Source organism: Trachypithecus francoisi, unplaced genomic scaffold (genome assembly GCF_009764315.1).
Source record: "Trachypithecus francoisi isolate TF-2019V2 unplaced genomic scaffold, Tfra_2.0 Lachesis_group14, whole genome shotgun sequence".
NCBI classification, from domain to species: domain Eukaryota; kingdom Metazoa; phylum Chordata; class Mammalia; order Primates; family Cercopithecidae; genus Trachypithecus; species Trachypithecus francoisi.
In genome coordinates this window covers 24,983,162-25,006,671 of record NW_022681459.1, presented here as the reverse complement: position 1 = coordinate 25,006,671, position 23,510 = coordinate 24,983,162, and the positions used below count along the sequence as shown (strand labels likewise).

The window sequence follows — 23,510 nt, the reverse complement described above, 5'->3', positions numbered from 1 at the left end:
GAACCAGAAAAGAGGCCATAGATTGAGAGTCATGAGACCAACAGGAAATTCCTGCCTGTTTCCAAGATTCAGCACTGTGGTTGAGTCCTGGGAAGCTAGGGATCAAACCTAGAGTAGGTGCATCTTGGAAGCAGAGGTACCTGACAGGGAAAAGACTGCAGATGCTTGTCCACCACGGGCACAGGCTCTGTCTGCTCCAGTTACCTGGACATCCTCAGTGCCTCCCTGCAGCCTCGCATAGTATTTTCTTTAAAGGAAATTTCCTGATAGATCTTTGGTGATAATGCTTGTCCTATATTTTACAGTATTTCCAGGAGTTCTAGGAAAGGAGAAATGAGTCACTCACCAATATTCCAAGAAACCAACTCCCCTGGGGAAATTTGTGAAACATTGTCTGGATACTGATGCTGAAAGCTGAGAGCTTGTCCCACAGTATTTCAAGCGAGGGAGGACACACACACAGTTGGGTTTGGAGAAACTCTGGCAGCCATGTGGTCCAGCCATTTTCTCTTATCTCTGCTACCCATCACTCTTAGAAGGTCACGTGCTCAACATGCTTTATAGAAAGTACTCAGGCAATGCTCCAAACCCTCTCCTGCCATCTACAAACTCACGCTGAAGCCCAAAGGAATTAAGGCAACGTTAGTACAAGCTTCACTTTGAATCTGATTTATCTTTGTGAGATATCCTCGTACTTCAGTGTATTAGGACCCTCCCTGGTCTGGTGAACAAGGCCACGAGGATGGCAGCATAAGGAATCAGGCAGGGTTACCTGTACGTAGGGACCTCAGAAAGGATATCTGGTGAGGCTAAGGCTCTGAGCCTTATTGCAAAGAGGGCCTTCTCACCTAAAGCATCCTATGTGGCCTGCCCAGCGAGAATGTCACCTCCTCCTTCAAGCACACCCCACAGATGTTTTTACCCCAAATCATGGAAATTTCAGATTATTTTAGAAACTTTAACTGAGTGTATCAGTGGCGAAAACTAACTTTACTCTAAAAAAATGGTACCCCATCCTGTTAGGCAAGTTCTTTATTCTTCAAATCTGCTAGTCCCTGGGCTCACAGGAGAGCACACTCATTGGGTTTTGCCTCCACATCACCCACCACCTTCCCTTGGCTCACCAGGGTGGCCACAGTGCTCACACAGGCACCTTCCTCCTCCCAGGGGCTCACCACAACTCCAGTCCCGGCCTCCCTCCTGAGCGGCTCAGCCTGGCCTCCAGGGCCCTCCAGGGCTTATGTCCTCATTGTCTATGCCAGCCTCCTGCTCTTCTTCTCACACCAAGCCTCGGTCCCCCTGTAACCTGTTGTTCCTCATGCACCAAGCTTCCCCACCTTTCTTCATGCCATTTCTCCAACTGCAATATTCTTCCTTGCCCTCCCCTCTCCCATCGCTCTTCTTCCCCTCCTGCACACATTGAAGCTGCTTCCTCCATGAAGCACACCCTGGTTCTGTGAGTTAGAACTACATTTTCTCCAGTCCCATTCTCTGTCTCTATTCTGTTTCTCCCCCCTTCCTTGTCTCCTCTCTCTGTCTCTCCCCTTCTCTTTGCTCCCTCTGTTCCTCTTTCCATCAGTGTCGTGTAGAACCCTTCTGGTGTTTTCCCCTTGATACCATGTATTGCAGCTATTTCTCTACACATCTTGCCTTGTGGACCAAACTGGAAGCTCTCTGAAGACAGGCGTAAAGCCGGCTTTACCTGGATGTCCTGTTCTATCCAGTGCCCATCTTATGCACATCAATAGATTTTTCAGCATCAGATGATTGAAGAAGGATCTTAGACCTGGATTCTCACTGCTGCCTTCAGCACTAATGTCCTTCATTTCTAGGACTTCTCACCAGTTCTTAGAGATGCAGGTGCGAAAAGAAGACTTCTTGGGTTTGATGCTCTACTCTACTTCTTACCAGCCATGTGATCTGGGGCAATCTGCTGAACCGCTCTGTGCCTCAGTTTCCCCATCCTCAAAGTAGAGAAGACAGTACCTATTTCACAGGGTCCTTGTGAGAATTAAGGAGATAGTCGAATGTAGTAATGCAGTGAAAGCCTATAATAAATGTGAAGTAAACATTAGGAGTTACTATTTTTATATATTTTCATATTGTTATGTTGTTATGTATTTTATATTTATATTGCCCCAAACCATACTTGCATATTGGCTACTGCTTTCCATTTGTTTTTCATTAGGCAAAAAAACTAATTACTGATTCTTAAATGCTGTGGCCTATATTTTTCGGCAGCAACTCAAGGCAATATAAATGATGCCGTACTAAGAGAGCACTCACTTGCTTGGCTATCTGAGGATGCGGCATTTTCCATTTAAATCAGTCCTCAGGTGACCTGCCATCGCACCGTGTCAGGGAAGAGGAGTGGGAAGATGAGGAGGGGGCAGGGCTGGTGCATTTGTAGAGAACATGAAGAACAGGGTGGGAGATTTAAGGCTCCTGGTTTAACCAGAGGTGAGGCCCCTGCTGAGGATACTAAGTTCATAAAATGGTCTTAGCGTTTCCTACTTTGCATAAATGTTTCTTTAAATGGTTGTATTTTGGAAAAAAAATCACAGTTTTCTGATGAATACAAGCACACATTTTAGAGAGATAAAAATATCTGAGATGCAAATATAACCAGTTTGAAATACATCAACCATGATGAGTTTCCCCCTCATCCTTAAAAGCCTACTTCTGGGTAGCAGAAAGCAAGGCAGCACCGCCGAAAATGCAGACCTCACTGGGTTCTGCCAGCTTCTGTCCTCTGTCTGAGGGAGCCCCATGCAGCGGAAAAAAACCCTTTCTACCCTTTCTAGAAGCTCTGCATTCATGAATCAATCTCCTCTTCCCCCATCCTCCTCTCTCTTTCTCTGTCTGTCTCTCTTTCTCTCTCTCTCTCTCTCTCTCTCTCTCTCTCTCTCTCTCACACACACACACACACACACACACACACACACAGTGTCTCAGCCTTAGCTCTGAGCTACAGTCAGACTGTTATAATTGCCCTCATTAAAAACACCTCTGTCATTTTAGACAGTCAAAAAGTGGTATATATCTGGCATGGTCTCAGTAGAAAGCCATACTCTCTTTAGCTGAAACAGATGTGTGAGTATAAATTACACACACACACCCCAAGCAAATTGCTGAGCCTTTATTTACTTCCCCAGGTGTGGCAGAGGGAATAAAGTTCAGACAGAAAATTAAATGCCCAATGCCCCTGAAAGTCAATGCTCTACCCGAGGAGTTTGTTATGATTTAAACAAGATACTTAACGTTTTTTTCTTTTTTCAGCACCTGTGGACATGTTTTGCTCAAACATATCATCATGATTCCCCCGAATGTTCGATGTGTCTATGAATGCCTTTTATTAAATGTACAACAATACAACTTTAAGTCAAGTGCCTCCTAGAGCAAAATAGCATAGCTCTTCCAAGCAGTGCACCTAAGTTCTGGAGCCCTTATATTCTGGAGCAGGGGTATGGAAATACAGGTGTGGGTTGCATAGTCACCAGCTGTTGACACTCTTGATAAGTAGTCCCCTGAGGGGCTGGCAGCCGTGGGTCTGGCTAACTTCAGGGAAATTTGCTTTGTTATTTTTGGCACAAATGTTAAAGTTCAATATTTGTCCTCAAATAGCAAGAACAGGTTCTGACTCTGGGCCCCCACACAGTAGCCAAACGGAATAATGATTACAAACCTACACATGGACATGACACTTGAGTGTATTTATACGCCTCGTCTCATTTGTTCCTCAAACAGTCCTGTGAACCAGGCAGTGCAAATTCCACCTATCCCCACTTTAGAGATGAGAAAATTAGAGCTTCCAAGATTAGTTAATGAGTGGGTAAGAAGTGGTAACGCCATGACAAAAACCTTTCTAGACCCAGGCCTCCAAACTCCTATACACATGCTCTCTTTCTCCCTCTCCCCGCCACTCTCTCTAAGAACATCCAAGTGGGATAGACACAATAAACAAGAACAAAAAATTTTCAGGCCAAAGTAAATGCTTTTCTCCCAACAAGTATGATTCCTGCATTTCTGACTTCCTTTTCATTTTGAAACAACATGAGATGATATAAAAACCCTCAGCTCCCCCAGGGAAAGACATTTTTAACGCAAGTTCTTGAAGCAAGCATATCTGTCTTTTTCACTTTAAAATACCACCAATAGTCACAGTCTATCCGAGCATGTTCAGGTATCCTCTTTATGTTGCTGACTTCCGCAGGGTTAAGGGATGAAGGATGGGGCAGAAAACAGCAAGCAGCGGACCACTTCTGAAATGAGCACACCAGGAAACAGTAGCCCAAAAAGTAAAATGACTTGTCCAGGTTCCTAGGGAGGTTTAGTGGTCAGGGCTTCTGGTCTACCACACACCGCCTCCCACCCATGACCTCCAGATGAGGCTATTGAGATGGGGCTTTGGAATTTTCCAAAGCTTCCAGAGTCCCTCGATGCCATAACAAATTATGCAGTGTGACACATGGATGCATTTGTGCACAAACAAACCTAAAGATAAAACTCAGGAAAATGGTCAGAAAGAGCAGGGGAGCCAGCAGAGACTGGGTGGTGCCCAGTGGAGCTTTTCAGGATGAATTTGCAGAGGATAAGAATGAAGTGGAACTTGAAGTATCTAGGCAGAGGGAATAGTGCTTGCCAAGGCAGGGAGGTAGAAAACGGTCATGGGTTCCAGGGAGCTGGACCTAAGATACGAGCGGAGAAGAAAGAGCCATCAGTCCAGGGGCCCTGGCTGAAAGCAAGGACTGCATTCTCACTTGCTAGAAGAGAACTGATTAAGCAGGGAGAGGCCACGTCAGGTTTGTGTTTTAGATAGATCCCCCGGAGCTATTTCATGATAAACCTTCCAGGTTGTAGGTGAGGCTCCAATCAGGTGGAGGCTATGTTAATAGTCTTCTAAGTAGAGTGCAGTGAGGGAAGACCAACTTTAAAATATGCAAAATAGGCCAGGCATGATGGCTTACGCCTGTAATCCCAGCACTTTGGGAGGCCGAGGTGGGCGGATCATGAGGTCAAGAGATCAAGACCAGCCTGGCCAACATGGTGAAACCTTGTCTCTACTAAAAACACAAAAATTAGCTGGGTGTGGTAGTGTGCACCTGTAATCCCAGCTGCTCGGGAGCCTGAGGCAGGAGAATCACTTGAACTCGGGAGGCGGAGGTTGTAGTGAGCCGAGATCCTGCCACTGCACTCCAGCCTGGCAACAGAGCGAGACTCCATCTCAAAAAGAAAAAAAAAAAGAAAAATATCAGGGGGTGAGGAAGGAAGAAGTGGAGAGCAGGGGTTCCGTGGAGAGGTCAGGGCAGGATATGCAAATCTGGGCATTGCCAGCCATTCATGGAAATTAGGGACATTGTTGTGAATGAGAATACTCAAAGAAAGAACATAGAAATGGCAAATCTGGGAAACTTCAGCACCACACCGGGACTGTCGTGTGAGGGATCTTGGCTAAATGGGCTTAGGTTTGATGGGCCTTGAGATTTCTGGGAAAGCAGAGGTTGTGGATAAGGGAAAGAGATCGGCTCCCTCTAAATCCTTTCCTGGCACGTCACACTCTTCCCTGGGCTTCAGTTTCATCAACTGCATCACTATGGGGTTGGACTTGACAATCTCTAAAAGAATCACTTCCAATTTTAATATGCTATAATTCTAAATCTCTTCCTAGTAATGTAAATCCAACAACCAGGAAATTTGCTGTGAAGGAAACTCTTGGCTTTAGAATAAGGAGAATTTGCTTGGGACCGAGAATGAAATGTAAATGCTTTATTGGATATACATGTTGTATAACTGCAAACATCAACTTTCTGATAATGAGGGAAGGACATAAGGAGTTTAGAGACATCCAATAGAATAACTAAACGACTTACACCAAAACATATGTCATGATTTCCACCATAAGTTATGATATAGATGAGTCAGTCTGGGAGAGCTATATTTAGGATTTTAGGAGCCTCTCCCCACTTAATGTCAGAGGATTCCATTTAACTACAGGGAAGAGGAAATTGCTGGTCCAGGCGGTATTTGACATCTCTAGGACTAAGATATCCAGCACATCTGAACAAAACTAGCTGCAAGGACCACCCACCAGCAAGACCGGGATCCAGAATGTGGCAGGGTCCTTAGGTCACAAGAGATGAAGTGGTGACACACACACACAAGAAAATAACACACCAAACAGGACTTGTTAAAAATATAATGCCTGGAATCTGGACGCCTATGGTTTGGGGTTGGGGGGTTCTCACTGCTGGTGCCATCAGAGGAGGGTCAAGCTGAAGAGGTCTGTGATCCAGAGTGAGGCCTGATGGAGCACAGAGCCAGAAAATGGAGAAGTCAAGTCACAGAGCAGGACACAAGGAGAGCCAGGACAGCTAGACGGATCAACGCAGCAGAACTGGGCTACGAGGAGAAGCTGAGAGTCAATGACAGGACACACAGAGACAGAACAAGCTCTGGGACCAACTTCACGGAGTCCCTGCCATGGAACAGCTTTTATGCCTGAATTGTTACAACCCGCTGGGGTCGGCTGGTGAGCAGCCACTGTGCACACTCGCATGAACCAGCGTTGTGTGAGAGGCTCCTCTCTGCCTGTCTTATTCAGCTCTGTGACGTGACACTTAGCTTCTCTACTGGCCCACGCCATGCTGTTTCTCTGCATGTTGACATAACCCAAGTGGTAGGCTAAACATCATGGGTGAAATGCCACAGCAAGCAAGTTAGTAGATTACAGCTCCTTAGCTCCTTCTGTTCTCAAGGGCAATTATTAGTTTAAGTAAGAGGTGGTGTGCTGATTTCGTTGTCATGAAGACAGGGCTGTGGAAATCAAGAATACTTGCCCTGTGCGAAGTTGTTTGTTGCCGTTGAATCAAAGCATACCCTTCCAGTTTGGGAATAGTGTCATAGGGAGGACGAATAATGATCTTGCTATCCGTACTACAACACCCAAGCCATGACACATCAATTCGAGTGTCAGCCAAACTGCTAGACTGTACTCAGCATTGTATCAGGGCCATGGGGAAAAGCGGATACCACCCTGGGCTTCTAAGCACTAAAATGGTGATAGCAGAGGGGCTGGAACACAACAATGTGAAACCATGAGTAAACTTCATAACGATGACATGGGGAAGAACGCTACAGTTGTCCATAAACAAAAGGTCAGAGAAAGACAACAGTGTAAAATAACAAGATCATGTTGTCTGCCTGTTGATTTAGCAAAGATTAGGGGACAGAAGTGCTAGTGCCACTGGCAAGCTGGCAAGAATGTAAGGAACTGAACACTTTTATACACTGTCAGGTACAACCTTTGTGGGGGACAATTGACCACTATATGTCAGAATTTTTAATATTTAGACTTTTTGACCAAGACATACCTCACCTTAGGATTTATCCTCAGAAAATAACTTGCACAGAACAAGAGCACAACCATATAAGGTCCAAGATGCTCATCCCAGTGTTTTATGAAGTAGTGAAAAATTCTAAGTAAATTAAATGGGATCTGGTAAAGGAAAGGATGATATAACCCATGATGAATGCTATGCAGTCATTAAAAAATGATGATGTATTCTACCTTTATTGGCATAGAAAGATGTGTGATATGATGTTAAATGAAAAGGTTGCTTCAACACAAAATGTGTATAGTACAGACACTTATCTCTATGAAAATAGGATCATATTCCCATATCTGTAAATATGCACAGGTAAAGAAATAGGCCTAGAAAGCAGTCACCAAAATGTAACCGTGATTTCCTCTGGGGGTGGCATTAGATTTATAATTTTCAGTTTTTTTCTGAAGTTTTTAAATAATGAACATATTTTAGTTTCACAGAAAAACAAGGCTGCAAAAAAAGCATAATAACAGTGGACAATGTTTCAGTTACTACATATGTTAGGAACACAAAGAAATTAAAGAAAGCCAAAGAACTGTGGAGAAATTAAAAAGAACTTTTCAGTAGAGATGACCAGTATTCTTAATAGCTCCAAAGTCATGTTTTAATTAGGACAGATTGAATTTCTGTATGTATTATTCTGGCTTTCAAACTCAGTGGGTTATAACCTATATCTCGGTTAAAACAAAATGTTTTCAGCACAAAGTAGATAAGGTTATAAACCCATCAAAGCTTACGACTTTTAAAAGGCTCCAGGAACCCAAAAAGTAAGACAAAGAAATATGTACAAAATCTGTTTAGTTTTTTGGAAAGAAGAAACCAAATGACTACAAAAATATCAACTCCAAAAATACCAAGAGAGCTTCAATGGGGGAAAACAGAGAGGAAAAAAAAATTGGCATATGGATGTCAAAAATCCAGTGTCAAAGAGGTTTTGAAAACTGGTCGTGCGTCACCAATTATATATATCCAAGATCAGTGTGACAGATGCTCATTTCCAAGAGCAATGGGAAGCTTTTTAATGCCCTAAAAATCTCTTTTCAGTGACTGACTGATAATATAACTATAATGTGGGATTTTTATTGATTTAATTATCAGAAACCAAATTCTGACCTAGGAAAAAGAAGGAACAGAGATATAGCTGTAAATGGCAATTAGATCAATTCATATCTAAGACATGTTTTATAGATCATCGTCTTTTCTTCTCACCTCCAGGAAAAGCACAAAGAAGAAACTGCAACAATGGCCAAGCTGACAGAATCCATGAGTGAGTAGCTTCACATTTATTATTTATTTTTTGTTTTGAATGGGAAAATGCGAAATCGCACAAAAAAGACATCCCATGTGATGATCTGATTTGTCCTTCTCTTTCCCTGTTAAGGGACCGAGATCTGTTTCACACATACTGCCTCGTGTTGACATTACTTTATGCGTTATTCGGAGTTCATGTTGCTTGAGGTCAAATTCTGTGCTGCAACTGTTACCCACAGTATGGAGCTGAAGAACAAAAATAGATTTTATTTGTAACACTGCACTGCGGATTAGGACCCACATTAATTTCAAACTTTTACGAGGTTTAGTCAAAGTAAACTGAAGTTTTTTTCTGAGCATCTATTCCATGGGCTGGATGATCTAAAGAGAGGAAAGAATGATAAATCATTGTTAAACCCTTCAGGTGTACTTCAGAAATTTCAGACAGAACTATTAAAAAATGGAGTACTTGCAGTATAAATAGCTTGTGATGATTTAGGTTTTGAACATAGGGTTATAGTGCTCTTAAGCTAAATAAACAGGATACACAAAGCATTTGTTTTTCATTACTTCTTCAGGTTTGTGTTACAATTTTATTTTTTTTATTATACTTTAAGTTCTAGGGTACATGTGCACAACATGCAGGTTTGTTACATATGTATATATGTGCCATGTTGGTGTGCTGCACCCATCAACTCGTCAGCACCCATCAACTCATCATTTACATCAGATATAACTACCAGTGCCATCCCTCTCCCCTCCCCCCTCCCCACAATAGGCCCCAGTGTGTGATGTTCCCCTTCCCGTGTCCAAGTGATCTCATTGTTCAATTCCCACCTATGAGTGAGAACATGTGGTGTTTGGTTTTCTGTTCTTGCAATAGTTTGCTGAGAATGATGGTTTCCAGTTGCATCCATGTTCCTACAAAGGACACGAACTCATCCTTTTTTATGGCTGCATAGTATTCCATGGTGTATATGTGCTACCTTTTCTTAATCCAATCTGTCACTGATGGACATTTGGGTTGGTTCCAAGTCTTTGCTATTATGAATAGTGCCACAATAAACATACGTGTGCACGTGTCTTTATAACAGCATGATTTGTAATCCTTTGGGTATATACACAGTAATGGGATTACCGGGTCAAATGGTATTTCTAGTTCTAGATCCTTGAGGAATCACCATACTGTTTTCCATAATGGTTGAACTAGTTTACAATCCCACCAACAGTGTAAAAGTGTTCCTATTTCTCCACATCCTCTCCAGCACCTGTTGTTTCCTGACTTTTTAATGATTGCCATTTTAACTGGTGTGAGATGGTATCTCATTGTGGTTTTGATTTGCATTTCTCTGATGGTGAGTGATGATGAACATTTTTTCATGTGCCTATTGGCTGTATGAATGTCTTTCGAGAAATGTCTGTTCATATCCTTTGCCCACTTTTTGATGGGGTTGTTTGTTTTTTTCTTGTAAATTTGATTGAGTTCTTTGTAGGTTCTGGATATTAGCCCTTTGTCAGATGAGTAGATTGCAAAACTTTTCTCCCATTCTGTAGGTTGCCTGTTCACTCTGATGGTAGTTTCTTTTTTTTTTTTTTTTTTGAGGCGGAGTCTCGCTCTGTCGCCCGGGCTGGAGTGCAGTGGCCGGATCTCAGCTCACTGCAAGCTCCGCCTCCCGGGTTTACGCCATTCTCCTGCCTCAGCCTCCCGAGTAGCTGGGACTACAGGCGCCCGCCTCGTCGCCCGGCTAGTTTTTGTATTTTTTAGTAGAGACGAGGTTTCACCGTGTTAGCCAGGATGGTCTCGATCTCCTGACCTCGTGATCCGCCCGTCTCGGCCTCCCAAAGTGCTGGGATTACAGGCTTGAGCCACTGCGTCCGGCCTCTGATGGTAGTTTCTTTTGCTCTGCAGAAGCTCTTTCGTTTAATTAGATCCCATTTGTCAATTTTGGCTTTTGTTGCCATTGCTTTTGGTGTTTTAGACATGAAGTCCTTGCCCATACCTATGTCCTGAATGGTATTACCTAGGTTTTCTTCTAGGGTTTTTAGGGTATTAGGTCTAATATTTAAGTCTCTAATCCATCTTGAATTAATTTTCGTATAAGGAGTAAGGAAAGGATCCAGTTTCAGCTTTCTACTTATGGCTAGCCAATTTTCCCAGCACCATTTATTAAATAGGGAATCCTTTCCCCATTTCTTGTTTTTGTCAGGTTTGTCAAAGATCAGATGGCTGTAGATGTGTGGTATTATTTCTGAGGGCTCTGTTCTGTTCCATTGGTCTATGTCTCTGTACCAGTACCATGCTGCTTTGGTTGCTGTAGCATTTTTTAAGAGGAAAGGGGGCTGGGCACGGTGGCTCATGCCTGTAATCTCAGCACTTTGGGAGGCTGAGGCGGGCAGATTACTTGAGGTCAGGAGTTCAAGATCAGCTTGGCTAATATGGTGAAACCCTGTATCTACTAAAAATACAAAAATTAGCTGAGCATGGTGATGCATGCCTGTAATCCCTATTATGGCTATTCAGAAGCTGAGGCAGGAGAATCACTTGAACCCAGGAGGTAGAGGTTGCAGTGAGCCAAGATCATGCCACTGGACTCTAGCCTGGACAACAGAGGGAGACCAGGTCTCAAAATAAAAAATAAAAATAAAAAAAGGAAAGTGGAATTTATTAGAATAAAGCCTTCTTCAAATGAGAAATGCAGTTTTCTATATTGAAGTCTAATTATTAAAGACCATATGAGTATGAAATAAACCAATGGAAATTTCTCCTGGTGATGGATTTCATGTGGAAAGTTACAGTGGAGGCTTACAAACACTTCTCCATGAACACCTTTTTAAATTTGGCCAGCAAAAATTAACCATTAATATTGCCCACATTTAACTGTGCACCTTCCTCCTCCTCAAATCATGAGACTATTAAATAAAGGTGTTCCTGTGTAACATAGTCAGTGAACCTTTATTCCAAAATATCCACCCATACCAAGAAAATATAACTTTAAAAAGTTATTTACATTGATTTCCTTTCATTCCTGACCCCAAACCTCTGCGTAATTTTACATAAGTCTTGAACACATGCTAATTTCACATTTCACTGTAATGAAAGGACTGGGTAAAGAATAAAGTCATTTCAGCACTGACACCTCTCTCCCCTGCTCTCATTTCTGTATCATCTCCTGCCCTGCTCTCTGCTCCGTCCTTTTTTTCTACCTGTAGTCTTACAAACTGAAAATGTTAAAAGAATTTATAACTTGGTTTGAAGAACCCCAAACTGGTTGTATTAGTCCATTCTTACACTGCTATAAAGAAATACCGGAGACTGAGTAATTGGTAAAGAAAAGAGATTTCATTAGCTCCGCAGTTAGTTCCACAGGCTGTACAGGAAGCACGGTGCCGGCATCCGATCAGCTTCTGGGGAGGCCCCAGGAAACTTACAATCATGGTGGAAGGCAAAGAGGAAGCAAGCATGTCACATGGCCAAAACAGGAGGAAGAGAGGGAGGGGCGGTTCCATACACTTTTAAACAACCAGATCTCGCGAGCACTCACTCACTATCACTAGAGCAGCACTGAAGGGGAAATCCTCCCCCGTGATCAAATCATCTCTCTCCAGGCCCCACCTCCAACATTGGGGGTTACAATTCAATTTGCATGGGGACACAAAACCAAATCACATCACTGGTTCTCTGTAAGTGAAAGCATCCTAAAGTGATGAAATGTGCTCTTCTCACACCTGGAATGAAAGAGTGTGGCCAGTGCCATCACAAAATGGACCAGCCTGTATTGTCCAAATATGGAGTGGATCCGTAGGCCTTACCAACTAATTCACAATCCACAGCACATGAGCAGATTTCTCTCTAATCTTTAAGCCCAAATTCACTGACACGTTCTCTGAATGACAGAAGGATCAGTGGCTTAGAACCTAAGCATCATTGTCCATGAAGTGAGTCTCAGGTGTCTGGGTGAATTAAATCAGATGGTGTTGCGCATAAGTTATGAGGCTAACAGTTTTCCCAAGGCTTCTGTTAGAAATTGATACTCTGGTTCAGTGAATATTATTTTTAACTCATCTGACTGAATTGTAAGGGTACTGTACTGATTAATATTTCTGAAAAAGCTATTTTAATTTTTCCATTTATATTGGTTTCCAGATACATTTAAATAAGAGCTCTTTACCTGACTATTGATTTATTGGTTTTACGTTTCAGGTTTGGCTGGACAGTATTTCTAATGATTTTGGTCTGTGAATCAACTGTCATAAGAGAATTCTATCAAAGTTGAATTTCAAATCCTTTGGTAGATGACTGGGTACACCCATTCTTCTAATGTGCTCTGTCATTATGAAAAAGATTGCACAAATGTTTCTCAATGCATAAGGAAATTTAAAAGTTGAGAACAGACCTTAGAATCATACCCAATGTCCCAGTTTATTGATCCTTACAAAGATAAAATATATAAGATGTGAGGCGACTTCTATAGATGCTACAAAATGCTAATCATGTGGTCAACATACCAAACATTTCATTTAAATTAAACTCATGACTAATTAAATATACTACACAGTTATTTTACATAGAAGTCTACAATGAAATACATAATTAGGTAAGGAGATTCTGTCAGTAGGCTGAGCAAAGAATTAACATATAATTACCACACAATAAAATTGATGGGAACATAAACCATGGCCACACTCTGGAAGAAAAAAAAAAACAGACAGAACCATGAATACTTAAAACACAATGCTATGAATGGGTTTCCAAAGCCAATAAACACTTTGCTTGTTAAACTGCCAAGCAGAAACCATCTGGTTACTAGAACATCTCTATGTTTAACTAGAACTGGATAGAGATTCTTCTCCCATCACCCTGTGTGTCCACATGCTAGCAAATGGCTAGCCACATCAATGGCTAAGGAAATACCATAATGGGAAAGGAATGTCTTCTTCTTCTGGAGCAGGGAAGAGGTGCTATGTGCCATTTTTTTTCTGCTATGTGCCATTCATCAACCACCTCCAAAAAGTCAACTTCAATCATTTTTTTAAGGACAAGCAAGAGATAGATTTTAAATGTTTGATTAACATTAACAAATTTTAAATGTTTGATCAAAACCAGCTTTATTTTTGTGAGTACTTTGCTGTGAAAAAAATTACAGCAACTTTATTTAATAAATTAAAAATACTTTAAAATATTTTATGTCACATTATTGAAATGAAGACAGGCCTGGTAAGGATAAGAAAAAAAAAAGGAGAAAGGAAGAAAAGTAGATGTAGAAGAAGAGATAGAGAAACAACAAAAACACACACAAAGAATAGAGAAAATATATGTACAGTATATGAGGAAAGCCCAAGAGAAGGGGGTATTAAGGAGAACTGAGACAGAATGACAAGGAGCAAAGAAAAGACAGGTAGGAAAAGAGGGAGAGGAGGTAGGGAGAGCTTTCAACAGAGAGAGTTTCCGTGGGGTCTAAAAATTAGCAAACTAAGAGTGGCAATTCACAGCCTGTGAACTTTCAACCTTCCAAAGGCTGACAATTTATACACACACACACACACACACACACACACATACATACATATACACTTTAAGTTCTGGGACACGTGCAGAATGTGCAGGTTTGTTACGTAGGTATACACATCCTATGATGGTTTGCTGCACCCATCAACCCATCATCTACATTAGGTATTTCTCCTAATGTTATCCCTCCCCTAGCCCCCCACCCCCGACAGGCCCTGGTGTGTGATGTTCCCCTCCCTGTGTCCATGTGTTGTCAGTGTTCAACTCCCACTTATGAGTGAGAACATGTGGTGTTTGGTTTCCTGTTCCTGTGTTAGTTTGCTGAGGATGGTGGTTTCCAGCTTCATCCAGGTCCCTGCAAAGGACACGAACTCATCTTTTTTATGGCTGCATAGTATTCCATGGTGTATATGTGCCACATTTTCTTTATCCAGTCTATCATTGGTGGGCATTTGGGTTGGTTCCAAGTCTTTGCTATTGTGAACAGTGCCATAATAAACATGCATGTGCATGCGTCTTTATAGTAGAATGATTTATAATTCTTTGGGTATATACCCAGTAATGGGATTGCTGGGTCAAATGGTATTTCTGGTTCTAGATCCTTGAGGAATCACCACACTGTCTTCCACAGTGGCTGAACTAATTTACACTCCTACCAACAGTGTAAAATGTTCCTATTTCTCCACATCCTCTCCAGCATCTGTTGTTTCCTGACTTTTTAATGATCACCATTCTGACTGGCGTGAGATGGTATCTCATTGTGATTTTGATTTGCATTTCTCTAATGACCAGTGATGATGAGCATTTTTTCATGTTTATTGGCTGCATAAATGTCTTCCTTTGAGAAGTGTCTGTTCATATCCTTCACCCGCTTTTTGATGGGGTTGTTTTTTTTTTTCCTTGTAAATTTGTTTAAGTTGTTTGTAGATTCTGGATATTAGCCCTCTGTCGGATGGATAGATTGCATCAAAAAGTGGACTGCCAATTTTTTAACACTACCCTTTGAAATGTTAATCTCTGTTTGCATCTTCACAACGGATATTTTCAGACTTAGACTACAAGAAGCCCTATTCCAAATGGGGCAACTAGAAAGCCCACACTGGAGGGTTAGAGTTGGGGTTAGGGTTAGGGTGACTCTCAGCTTGCTCACTGGTAACCAGCACTTTGCCACTACACCCACTGACTGAAATGAAACTGAAAGCTTGATTCTAGTGGAGGCTCCCAATATTGTCTAAAAACAGGCATGCAGTGGCCCAAACCATGCCATCATCAGAGGTGACACAACCTAGTAGACTCTGTCCTGACCTCTCAGATGATATCAAACTGGAGATGACCACAGGCAGGCAAATAGCCCGAGAGCTCTGAATCGTGGTCTGCATGGAATACTTTGCAGGCTGTTCTTACATAAATTTCCAAAGGTCATTTTCTTCGTGGTCATTGCCTGCTGACACAGCACTGCCCTCCGACCTTGGAAGTCCTGGGAATGCGTCAAATACAGCGCAGGAAGTCTTGACACATGGTTTCATTGATAATTTAAATTGCAATCAGGTATCTTGTCTTGCGCATGGTGTTGGAGTTGCAAGAGTTGAACAGGCAGTGGACTTGACCCTGATGTCTACTCCTGGCTGCAGGATCCCTTCCCTAGGACCACCCCACCCCCGACCTCAGGGTTCTGCTGGCAAGCTGGAGTCACACTTCTGTCCCCTTCTCCGCATCAGTTGTGTGTCTGCCGTGCATTGCTGCGTCAATAGGTGGGGACCACCTGAGCTACCTGTGGCTCTCTCTCAATCTTGGTGGAAGGAGCTGGCTTCCTCTTGCTTTCTGTCTCTATCCTGCCAGCCTCTCTCAAGCATGCCCACTCCCCACTTTTCCTTTGCAGCCAGAGCATCCCTAGGGGTTGTCCTCATGAGCCATTCTACCCCAGCCATCCCTTCGGGCATGGTCCACCTTGAAATCACCACCATAACACATCCACATGGAGCAGAGAAGAGGTACTCATCATTTCCAAATAAATAACAGAGCAGCAGCTTTATTCCGAGTAGCTCCAGGGGCTGAATCTTCATCCAGCCAGTAAAAGGCAAACAGACTATGGTTTCTTTTTCTGCAGAGTCAAGGACCTGCTCTGTGAGGGGTTCAGAGGTCTTAGCTGTCTGCTTTGATATAGAGGGAATTCCTCCTATGACTAAAGAAACAGCTCAAATTTAGTACAGATTTTGAAATGCTGTTGTGTCAGATGAAATGAAGACAGAGAACCAATTACAATTACCACACATTAAATTAGCTCAATTAAAGCAGAGTGGTTTCTAATCATTTATTCCCTTTTTTATGGTGTGGTTATTATAGCTCTGGCATTGTGTTAAGGCACAGAAAGACAAAAAGATGGGGTTCCTGCCTGCACCAGGCACAGCATTTGGGGGCAAAGGAGGCAGGAGAGTAACAGCTACGACACATGGCACACGCTCTTGCAGAGGCAGCCTGTAAGTCGCTGCAGCTTGCAGGTGCAGGCCATGAGGCTTTCCTTTTCCAGACCCCAGTGTGCTCCTGCATCAGAAAGGCACCCAAAGGATGATCAGGGTTCCACCAGGCAGCCAATGGGACTGTAAGTGCCAGAACGTCATGGGGGAGGACGGAGGTGGGGGAAGAGCAAAGCGTTGATAGCAGATGACTGGGCAGATAGGAGGAGTCAGATTATAAAAGGGCCTGTGTGTGGCTTGGGTTTTTCCTGTGGGTGATGGGGCAGTGCCGAAGGTTTCAAAGAAGATAAGCATTTTAGAAGGAATCCACTAAGGCATCGTGGCGTGGATGGCAGGTTGGGCATATATGGATGAAAGAATCCAGGAGCTGGAACACCACATAAGCGGAGAGACTCTGGGGGCCTAGACAAGAGCGGATCTGAAATGAATTAAAGAAGTGGTGACCAGTGGGATGCAGTGGAGGACAAGAAGGGACTTTGAGCTTAGGGAAGAGGCTTGGTGAAGCTTTCGAGAGACCCCCCCAGGACTGGAAATGCAGTTGGCAGAAGGAGTCAATTGATGAGCTGATACAATTGGTTCAAATGCAAATATATTGAGTTTAGAGTTTTCCGATGGTAGGCACAGGCTTCAGTTGCTTGGAGTTGATTTTTGGTCCACAGTCAGCGTGCCTTTTGGGAAAGAGCCCCCTACACTCTAGGCTACAAATAGGGCAGGTGTACGTGTATATATCAGCAGCATGAGGCTAAGTTATGTTGCAATAACAAAAACATCCCTGTGGCTTAACATACATGCACATGCACATACACATTTATTTCTCCTTTATGCCACTTGTCCGCACTGGTCAGCCATGATCTGGACATGCTAGGGTCACCCTGGGACCCCCCACAGTCTCAGAGGCTCCATCTCCACCTGCGTTTTCACATCCACGGCTATGGTGGGGAAGAGCACATGGCATATTGACACTGCATCTTAAAATTCCATCCAGAAGTGACACATGACACATGTCACTTCCGCTCTGATTGCATTACACAAAGCAAGTCAATAACCTCGCCTAACTTCCAAGATGGAGGGGGCACAATTCCACTCTGTGCTTGGAAGGAGGATGTACAGTAACCAGAGGACAGGGGGGGCTGAACTGCATGCTAGAAATGCCAAGAAGTCAGCCGGGTGCAGTGGCTCATGCCTGTAATCCCAGCACTTTGGGAGGCCGAGGCGGGTGGGTCACCTGAGGTCAGGAGTTTGAGACCAGCCAGGCCAACATGGTGAAATCCCGTGTCTACTAAAAATACAAAAATTAGCTGGGTGTGTTGGCACATGCCTGTAATCCCAGCTACCCTCGAAGCTGAGGCAGGAGAATTGCTTGAACCTGGGAGGTGGAGGTTGCAGTGAGCTGAGATCATGCCATTGTACTCCAGCCTGGGCAACAAGAGTGAAACTCCATCTTAAAAAAAAAAAAAAAAAAAAAAAATTGCCAAGAAGCCAGACTGGGGGACAGGGAGATAATCAACTCTCAGCAGTGGCTGGGGACCACCACTACCTCTAGGTCAGAGGGACAGAAAAGAATGACAGAATTGGAACTACAGCCTACCTGTCTGATGAAAGCTTGAGCCATGCAGGAGGCATGGTCACTGCCAGAGACTCCTCTATAGGCCAAGAAGATGGAGAGAAACACCTTGGTTCTCCCTTTCTGCCGACCCCCAGGATCCCAGTGGAGCCCTCACTGGCTAAGACCATCTGGATGTCAGCTGACGGAGCTTCCCCTCAACCCCCACCAGATACAGAGCTGAGCAGGTTAAGGGTGAGGCAGGGACCTGAGGATAGACAGGCCAGGATGGGCCTGGGAAAAACCTGAGTTGATTATCAGAGAGCAGATGACTGCCCTATGGCTCCAGAACCACCTTCCTACGAAGACAAAGCCTGGGTCCCGGCAACCAAGACAAAGAGCCCAGGAAAGCAGGTGTCAGAATTCTAGATGGGAGCCCATTCATCCAGAGGTCCCAGGGTTCCTGACAATGGGAGAATCCTGTAGATTCTGTAGATCCTGTAGCTGGGCTGCGAGTTAAGGGCTGAGGAAGACATTGTGTCATGTCACGCAGGGCAGAGCTGTTCATCATGTATGGCCTTTAAGGTGCTAAATGACACTGTCTCCCAGGGACAAAAGCTACTCCAGGCCCACTAGATAGTGCTTTTTAAAACACACTTTCTCCCTACCAGTGAAATTTAGGAACTTTAAATACTGAGATCTCTATCTCAGGCTCACACTCACACAGGTAGTTATAGGATCATCTCAAAAGTAACTTGACTTAAACTCATTACTCTTGACAACTCAGTTCCTGCCATTACACACTTTAAGACATGGCTGTGATGTTTTATTTATGATTATTGTCTAATGAGTTCTGCAGTGACAGCCACCCAGGAAAACATTGCTATGTCCCTACCAGAGGCAACATTTCCTTTATAAAGAAGGTTTGGGGTCTTCTTGAAGCCCCACAGTGATGCCGTCCCCCTCAGCTGTCCATCAGTGTGCCTTCCACTGTCCCTGCAGAATGGTACTTACTTCCCTCTACTGCCTTTCATCTCTCCAAAACCTCCCTTCTCATTTGCCTTCCTCTTCCATAGTGGGTAGGAATCACTCTGGCTGCCCAGTCTCTCTCCCCAAGACCACCTTCTGACAATTCCCCACTTCCCCACTTCCCCTCCTTGCACATTCCCCTGCCTCCTTTGCTCTCCTTTGCTGTGGGCCCCTCCTGCAGGTGAGCTGAGTTAGGTGAGCTACAGGACTGGAGGCAGGTATAGGTTTTGAGTTGCTAGCACAGGTACTAACAGAAGCATTTATTCCCTTACCAAGAGCTTCTGCCATGTGCTTCTGGGAACAGGTCCCGAAGGCCAGCCTAGAGGCGGGTTCTCATGCTCTCCTGTGGCTCCAGGAGCTAAAGCACACTCCTTCACTACCCCTGTCTGCTCACGCTTGCCAAATTGCCTCCTGTCATCTCAACTTGTAACTAAGGGATTCAGCTTCTCTCCTGTTATTCATTGCTGGGTTACCTGCAGGACCAGGGGAGTGAGGCACTCAGTGGATAGATACTAAGAGGGGCTGGCTGGGAGCAGCAGCAGAAGCTTTGTTTACGCTGCTTTATCACGTTGGTGCAGTCCCTGTACAATGTATTATTTCAGTCCTGCCATTAGGCAGAAAAGCATCCTTTGACTGAAAGCAGGAGCAAGCCAGTAGGCTCCTTCCTGTCTATGCTCCTCTGAAAAGCTGGTATTTGTTCACTATGAGGCACTTGTTTGTCCTTACTGGGAAACATCTTATAAACTCAAGGATAATTGCTTCCTGGTTGAGATTACAAGCATGTTCAGTTGGAATCAGAGATCCTACCTACCTCTGAGGCTGACAGGGCTGAAACGGACTAGAAGGCCTGAGCCATGTCTCCATGCAAGGGGGCTTCCCACCCTGCCTGCTCACCCGTCTCCTCCCTCCCACATCCCTCAGGGTGGGAGTTTCTTGATTCTGTGGTTTTTATTTGCTGCCTCCTGTGCTCACTGCCCAGGACCTTCCCCCTAGCAGCCATTTCCATATAAGAATGCAATTCCCTCCCTTGCCATCTCCAGAACAAGCATGTGGCTTAAAGCATTTAACTGGTACAAACATGCAGGGGTATGCAAAACAGCAAAATAAGTGTGCAAATTTTAGAATCATCACGTGTAACATTCCTGTAAGCTATGACTGGTCTTTGTGCAAATGGAAATGGGGCTAGAACTGTTATCTCAAATTCATCTCCTTTCTTTCTGCTATCTTGGAGATCACGTTGACCCTCACCTTCTGATGAACGTCCTTTACTTGGTTGGTAAGAAACTCACCTCTCTGATGCCCACACCTTCTCTCTTGCACTGGGAAGGAATGAACTGGGGTTTTTCAACTTGGCCACCAGTGAGATTTGGCAGTTGTGTAATTCTTGATGTGAATTGTAGGATGACTAACTTGACCTCAACCCACTAGAAGCCAGTAGCACCCTCCTTCTAGGTATGACAACAAGGTGACTTCAGACATGGCTAAATTTTCCCTGGGGGAGCAAAGTCACCCCCAGGTGAGTGGTTGAAAATCAATGCAGTAGATGAAACCAGGAAGAAAAGGAAGACCAAACAGACCCAGGCATTTATTCTTCTGCAGTAATGGCAGGTTTGCTAGTCAGTCTCAGACCCTCCCTAGGCCTGTGGTCTCCAGGCTATGGCCTCCCACCTTCCACTTGCCTAACACGGGGATGATCAACCTGAACCACTGCTGGAAACCACCAGGAGAGTGTGTCTGGTCAGCCACCTGACTGTGGAGACAATTCAGACATGAGAATCTCTATTTTATTGATGATCTGATTGAGGCTCAGGAAGATGCACTGATTGTTCCATCGTGATGGTGTTGCAGGGGAGAGTTGGAAATACCACTGCCTTGGGGACTGACAGACACAGGAGAGCAGGAAAGCGGGCAGGTGGAGGAGGCGGGGACCCTGGTTCTGAGCAGAGCTGACCATTTTCTCCCGGAACATGGAATGGGAGTGTCTTTCTTTCCACAACAGCAGGTTTTAGGGTTGACTTCCTCAATAATAATATTTTTTCTCACTCATTTTGCCTTTCCAATTTATTGGTAATGGAAAGCCCGGCTCTCGGGCAGCCATGGATCTCTTCACTTGGTTCCATTTGCCCCCATCTCGGGGGCACCCCGGCGTGGGCAAAGCTTCCGTGGAGCATTTCACTCCAGTGTCTTCCTCTCTCGCATGGGATCACAGGGACTTTGGCCTTCCTCATTTGCCACTCCTCTTACAGAAAGTAATCACGGGCAAAGCAGCTGTTCATGACATGAGTCACCGCACTACCAGCCCAGCGTGGCAACTCAGACACAGAGGCCTGAGCCAGGCGGCCACCACCACCACACCATCACCAGGGCCACAGGCTCCACACACCTCTGCCTCTGTCTCCATCACTGCCCCCGGCCCCCACACTGTCTCCATCACTCCCCCCCGGGCCCCACACTGTCTCCATCACTCCCCCCCGGGCCCCACACTGTCTCGATCACTCCCCCCCGGGCCCCACACTGTCTCCATCACTCCCCCCCGGGCCCCACACTGTCTCCATCACCCCCCCAACCCCCACACACCCAGCAGCAGGATGTGCTCCCAGCCTCTTCCAAGCCAATGGGGTGCCCAGGTGACACCCAGGAGCCCCAACCAAACCCAAATGCAGAACCACCTCTCCAAAGCTGGAAGCCCCCAGCTCCTAAAGGGAACATGAAAGGCACCTACCCCCAACTTGCCTCTTTGCTCCAGCCCAAAGTAAACAAACACATTTTAAAACTCTCTTGCCTCACACTTCCTCCGCTCTCCTTCCCCGCCTCCACCAACTGCCACCCCATCTCACTGTGTCTCACTGGCCCTCCCGCCCTCCTCCCACAAGCTACCACCTGGCTCCAAGAGCCCGCTCCTTCCTCCCACCACCTGCCACCCTCAGCTCAGGCTCCATCTCCCACCTCCCGCCACTCCTGCTTCTGCCCATCCTCCCATCAACCTCTGGTAACAACAGATTCTACTCAGGCAAGGCAGAGGGCAACAGGAGAGGAAGTCTCCTCCAGGATGGCACAGGCCCCAGGTTAGGCTGCATGGCTGGACTTTGGGGTACCAGCTTTTCCCTGTACCCTCAGAGAGCAAACAGAGGGGACCTGCAAACAAATGACCATTTGGAAGAGATGCTCAGATATGTGGCCAGGAGAAAAGCTGGAGGACTGCAGGGTAGACAGCCTGGAGGGTGCAGGGTAGATGGCTAACTCATCAGGGAAGTGTAGACAGTCCACAGCAGAGGAGAAGGCAGCCTGTTTAGGAAGCACCGAGTCTCAGCTCTGGAAATTGAGTGAGCAGATGGTCAGAGGGAGCAGCAGAACATTGAATTTTAAAGGCTCCAACTCCACAGAGCGCAGCTACGAGGGTGGGGAGGACAGCCTGCCACGCAGAGCCATGGGCCTCTCCCAGACTGGGACTGATGCAAACACCTGCTTGGAGGAATTTGCTTTTCACCTCATGCAGCCCTCTTTGCCTCATGTCACTTTGTCACCGAAAAGGAACTGATTTCTTAGGGGACTTTTCATCAAGAATCCATCACCCCCCAGCTCCCAGGCCTGCCCTTCTCCCTGGTGACAGGTGTGGGAGCTGGGACAGCCCACAGGCTCCCTGAATTCAGCTGGGAAAGGGAAGCAGGCCAGAGAAGCACCCTGGCTTCCAGTGCTGGAGGGGATTAAACTCGGATGAAGGTGGATGGCAGCGGGGGGAGAAAGGCACCTCCTAGATGGCTTCCCTGAGAGGAGAAAGTCAAGGCTTCCAGGATGTTCAGCAGTAAAAACATCGCCGCCTACACCCCAGTGTGCTTTGCTGATTCCATGTCACCTTTCTCACAAGATATGACATTTCAGGCTCAAAGGTGTCGGGGGTTGGGGATATCTACATGTTTAAATATTGACTCAGAATTTCTCTGCAGCCCAGAATTGCATTCATAAAGGTTTCTCCACAATTAGCACAGCATCCCTGCCATCCACAGGGGGTGTAGTCCTTGTCAGGTGAGGCGCGTCAGTGCGGCCTTAAGAGACAGACAGAGCTGATCTGTGGCCCAGCCGCCTCCTAGCTGTGAGGCTGCAGGTAACTCACTTAACCCCTCTGGGCCGAGTTGCTGCCACTGATCTTACCAGCTCCCCACCTGGGTTTTCATAATATACACAAAGCTAATGGGTGTGTGTACGTGGTGCTAATATGTATATTTATACATAAGTAAATATGCATAACTGCATTTGAATATGTTCCCTGTGTATATAAACTAATAGATACACTGAAAGCTGAGAGAGAGAGATAATATATTCAT

The 23,510-nt window shown here is 45.0% G+C and overlaps 1 protein-coding gene and 1 long non-coding RNA gene across 2 annotated transcripts in view; one reads left to right on the top strand and one right to left on the bottom strand.

Moving 5' to 3' along the window:
* Nucleotides 1–1,558: 1,558 nt before the first annotated feature.
* LOC117095771 lies at nucleotides 1,559–18,347 on the bottom strand. Its single transcript, XR_004442167.1, has 3 exons — nucleotides 18,205–18,347; nucleotides 8,595–8,882; nucleotides 1,559–2,048 (listed from the first exon to the last, which is right to left on the bottom strand). It is a non-coding gene; the product is annotated as an uncharacterized LOC117095771 (long non-coding RNA).
* Nucleotides 8,603–23,510, top strand: part of KCNJ6 (potassium inwardly rectifying channel subfamily J member 6) — a 222,920-nt gene continuing 208,012 nt past the window's right edge. The window contains exon 1 of the mRNA XM_033232467.1: nucleotides 8,603–8,652. Coding sequence (XP_033088358.1) covers nucleotides 8,628–8,652 — 25 coding nt within the window. The 5' untranslated portion in view covers nucleotides 8,603–8,627. The remainder of the gene's footprint in view (nucleotides 8,653–23,510) is intronic.